The sequence below is a fragment of the Lipotes vexillifer genome, unplaced genomic scaffold (genome assembly GCF_000442215.2).
Source record: "Lipotes vexillifer unplaced genomic scaffold, Lipotes_vexillifer_v1.1 scaffold1215, whole genome shotgun sequence".
Taxonomy (NCBI): domain Eukaryota; kingdom Metazoa; phylum Chordata; class Mammalia; order Artiodactyla; family Lipotidae; genus Lipotes; species Lipotes vexillifer.
This window is the reverse complement of record NW_006790710.1, coordinates 245,059-249,601: the sequence shown is the minus strand read 5'-3', so window position 1 is coordinate 249,601 and position 4,543 is coordinate 245,059. Positions and strand designations below refer to the sequence as shown.

At 47.6% G+C, this 4,543-nt stretch overlaps 1 protein-coding gene across 1 annotated transcript in view; it reads right to left on the bottom strand.

Moving 5' to 3' along the window:
• Positions 1 to 220: 220 nt before the first annotated feature.
• Positions 221 to 4,543, bottom strand: part of TRPM8 (transient receptor potential cation channel subfamily M member 8) — an 87,540-nt gene continuing 83,217 nt past the window's right edge. The window contains exon 26 of the mRNA XM_007463909.1: positions 221 to 271. Coding sequence (XP_007463971.1) covers positions 221 to 271 — 51 coding nt within the window. The remainder of the gene's footprint in view (positions 272 to 4,543) is intronic.

Sequence of the window (4,543 nt, the reverse complement as noted above, 5' to 3'; positions counted from 1 at the left end):
GGGCGGCTTCTACCCGTTCTTTTCTATATATCTATATTGTTCGAAATTTTTACACCATATGCCTTATTTTCAAATCCGATCATATGTGAAAGTAACTGAGAAAATATCATGATTTTTGAATTAGTCTTAAAATACGTAAATTTTGAAAGCCAAAAGAAAAGCCATTAAAATTACTTACCTCGCTAGAATTAGATTTTTCTCCATTAGAGTCCATGCAATTTTATTTGATTTTATTAGCAATCTCTTTCAGAAGACACTTGAGATCATTAAGCTTGAAAGGGGAAAAAATAAAACTGGTCTTAAGATCAATTTTTCAACTTTAAATTATGACTCTATGGCTTTTCTATGAAATAGATATACTATATATAAAATAGCAAGTATGGTTCATGCCTGGAGTATGGCAGACTCCAGGTGATATTTCAGCCTCTGTCCATTACTAACTTGCTGAAACCATATCACAAGCAAATAATCACTAGCACCAATTAGGATTAGCTTTACTCAAATAAAAATCACTAGTGATTCCTACATAGAAAGGATAGATTACAACACAGAGAAGTAATATATAGAAATAAAATGTTATATGTAACTAATAAAATTGTAAGGTATCAATAAAGTTTTGCTTTGATAAAAGTATAATATAATGAAAATAATGTGATACAATACTAATCAAGTTTTTGCAAATAAAGTGTCTCCCCTCACACACACACACACACACACACACAAACAGTATAAGTAGCAAAACAACTTAAGTAAAAAGCATGATAAAATTATTTTAAATACATGCATATTTCACAAGTTTTTACACAAGATGCATGAAGATGACTTTAAATTACAAGCTATATTTTTACACTTAATAAAAGCTGTAGACATAACACAATCTCTGTACAGTTGGTTTCCAACTTGCTATATCACTCACTCAAGGAAAACTTTCTGTTTGACTTAGGCTTATTTCCAGTATTAACCTCTTCATTTAACTCTTTCTTTAAAAAGGACAAAAAGAAACCATAAGGGCTAATGGCTGCCTAAAATAAAGAAGGCATAGTAAGATTCCTACTTACAGACTTAAGGTCAATGTGAAAAACTTTGTTTTCTGGTGTAAGAATGAGACGGAGAAATTTTTTTCACTGGAGGGGCCTTGGAGAGATTTCTGTATTGGCTGACAGTAAAAGGACTTTAGTATGATGTTTAGTAGGTTTAAGACACCAAGAGCTTGCTCAAGAAACAAGTGGCCAACCCTAAATTCTCCTTGGATAGAAAGGAGAGACTTTTTGCTGTTCAGAAGAGAAGGGGTAGCAGAAGGGGGAGGGAATAAAAAGGGGAGAGAGGGCAGGGGAGCGGGAGAGAGGGCAGGGGAGCAAGAGAAAAGCAGGGAGAGAGGCAGTGAAATCCTGTGGGTGGTGGCCCATGTCTCAGTGTTGTGTGGTTTGAGGTTTCCCTGGGATCTGCCCCAATTCAACTAAAACCTGCAAAAGGCATGGTGTAGGTGGACTTCTTGCAGGAACCAACAAAGGGGTGGAGCTCCACAGCCAGGGAGATGCAGAGGGGGCTGGACCCGCAGGCACTCCTCTGAGGACCCCACAGAGCCCTGGCTCACACATGTGTGTGGACAGCCCCCAGTTGGGACTCCAGTCATCTGTGACCCCCCTCGGCACCACGCCCACAACTGTCATGCTCAGGTCCACTGTCCCCACCAGAGGGTCTCCCCGCCGCACCCAGACACGCACTGGCTGGGGGGCCTCCCTGGCCCCTGGGAGTCAGTTAAGCTGCCCCAGTACCTGGATCTCTGGCTGACCTCCGACCCAGGCCCCACTCTGCCCCATCCCCTTGCTGCCATCCTGCCTATGTGTGCCCCAGAGCAGGGGCAGTGACAAGTCTTGCAGAAGCTTGAGCCCAGCCCCAAGTGTACTTTCCATCGGCTCCCTCCAAAGCCACCTTAAGTGAACCCACAAGTAAAACAACTCAACACAACAAACAAAAATAGACTGTTTTCTCTACACACACACTTAGACAAGTCCCTAGTACCCCTATTCCCCAAACGAAACTGTGTAAGCCCCTCTTATGTGGCCACTCTGACCACTCAGAGGGATCTTTGAAAGGAATGTTCCCAGGTGTGTCCCCAGAGGCTTGCCCCCCGGGGGGGCCCCCCCGCCGCACCCAGACACGCACTGGCTGGGGGGCCTCCCTGGCCCCTGGGAGTCAGTTCAGCTGCCCCAGTACCTGGATCTCTGGCTGACCTCCGACCCAGGCCCCACTCTGCCCCATCCCCTTGCTGCCATCCTGCCTATGTGTGCCCCAGAGCAGGGGCAGTGACAAGTCTTGCAGAAGCTTGAGCCCAGCCCCAAGTGTACTTTCCATCGGCTCCCTCCAAAGCCACCTTAAGTGAACCCACAAGTAAAACAACTCAACACAACAAACAAAAATAGACTGTTTTCTCTACACACACACTTAGACAAGTCCCTAGTACCCCTATTCCCCAAACGAAACTGTGTAAGCCCCTCTTATGTGGCCACTCTGACCACTCAGAGGGATCTTTGAAAGGAATGTTCCCAGGTGTGTCCCCAGAGGCTTGCCCTGCACGGGAATAAAATCCAACCCTAAAGAGGCCAGCAAGTTCCTGCCAAGGACGACCCAGCCTCCCCGCTTCTTCCTACTCGGTGTTCCCCTGGTCCACGCCATCTCTCTCCAGCTGCCCAGAACATTCCATGCATCTCTGGACTTAGGGCCTTCACAGCTGCCGACCTTGCTCCCCAGTAATGCAGACATGGGCAGTCTGGAACATATGCCTGATATGGATAAGAAAAGAGTTACCGCTATTTAATCCTACATAATTCAGCTGGAAAATGCTCCTACACCCAAACCACTTAACAAGGGGTCCATTCATGAAATTTGGGGCCCATGTCTGCTTTGACAGCACTTAGCCCAATGCCTGGCATATGGCACGTGCTCAATAAGTATTATGAGCTATGTAGCTTAGGTACCAGTGCAGCAGACAATATACATACATAAATATATGATGTAGAGAAAGTGAATCATCCTATAAGGCTTTATATGTATTCTATATTACATATTATAGTCATCTAATATACATACTCAGTGTTAGAATACTATCCGCTATGCTTCCTTTCATGCATTCTAACATTTTTAAAATTTTTAAAAATATCCAGCACTTTTCTTTCCCCTCTGCACTGATTATAATCATGATATACATCCTGGCATGATTGTTTAGGTCCAGATACTCAACTCTAAGAACACAGGAGTCTTCCCAGCCCCTCAATTTAAAATCAGTACCAGTACAACATCAGGAGAGCAGCCGTAACAAGATATACTCCTGCCTGATGGCATGTCTCCAAAGATGGCTGCCACGTTTCTCCCTGTCCACGTGTCACTCCGACATCAAGAGGTGCAACGTGAACAGGTAGAGTCTACTGCACCCCCACCTGGAACCCAGCCAGCCTGGGGCTGCTTTAATCAATAGATGCCGGTGGACATGCTGTCATGCCAGGTGCCGGTCTCGCCTTTAGGAGCACTGCCGGCTTCTGCTTCTTCACGCTTGGAAGCCAGTCCCTATGGAAAAAGGGGAACTGCCCCGACACCCCCAAGCCTCACGGATCAGAGATCACGTGGAAGTGAGAGGCCATGAGGAGGACCAGTGCGGCGCCAGATCCTGGCCTCACCGCCAGCTGAATCCAGCCCCGTAAACCCAGCTGAGACCACCTGAAGCAGAAGAACTGCTCGGCTGAGCCCTTCCCAAACCCCTGACCCGGAAAAGCAAGAGTGAAATAAAATGGTTGAAGCCACTAAAATGTGGGGTTGTAGGGGCTTCCCTGCTGGCGCAGTGGTTGCGAGGCCGCCTGCCAATGCAGGGGACACGGGTTCGTGCCGCGGGCCGGGAAGATCCCACCTGCCGCGGAGCGGCTGGGGCCCGGGCGCCTGGGCCGCTGAGCCTGTGCGTCCGGAGCCTGTGCTCCACAATGGGAGAGGCCGGTTGTTTGTTGCACAGTAGTAGGGAACTAAAGCAAACTGTGAAGGAAACATTTGACTGTCAGCACAGAATGTACCGTCACCCTGAGTGGTTGAGTCCTATATGTGGAGCAAGCGGCTCCAGAGGAGGGAAGGGGAGGCGGAGGCGGGGTGGGGGGTGGGGTAAGTAGGAAGGTACCAGGCTGCAGTCCGCCGTCCTGCACGAGGCCAGAGTTCAGGAAGGGAGGCCCATGGAAACATGGCCTCAGATCTTTTAAATGCTGCTGGTAACTAACACATAAATACATGTACGAGAAACTGTGAACCGAATAAATGATCATCTCAGAGCTCTGAGAAGAGCACCTTTTGTTCATTTATTCAATGTTCCTTGAGACCCTACTATAGGCAAAGAATCGGGTGCTGGAGACCCTGCCACCCCTGATGGGGTATCGTCAAGCCGTGGAACCGCACAGCCCTGGGGAGGGTATGTGACTCTGTCACCCAGGACACCATCCCCAAAATGCCACGGATATCTCCTCCTCCTCAGAGCCTAACAGGGAGCCGACATTTATGAATCGATTGT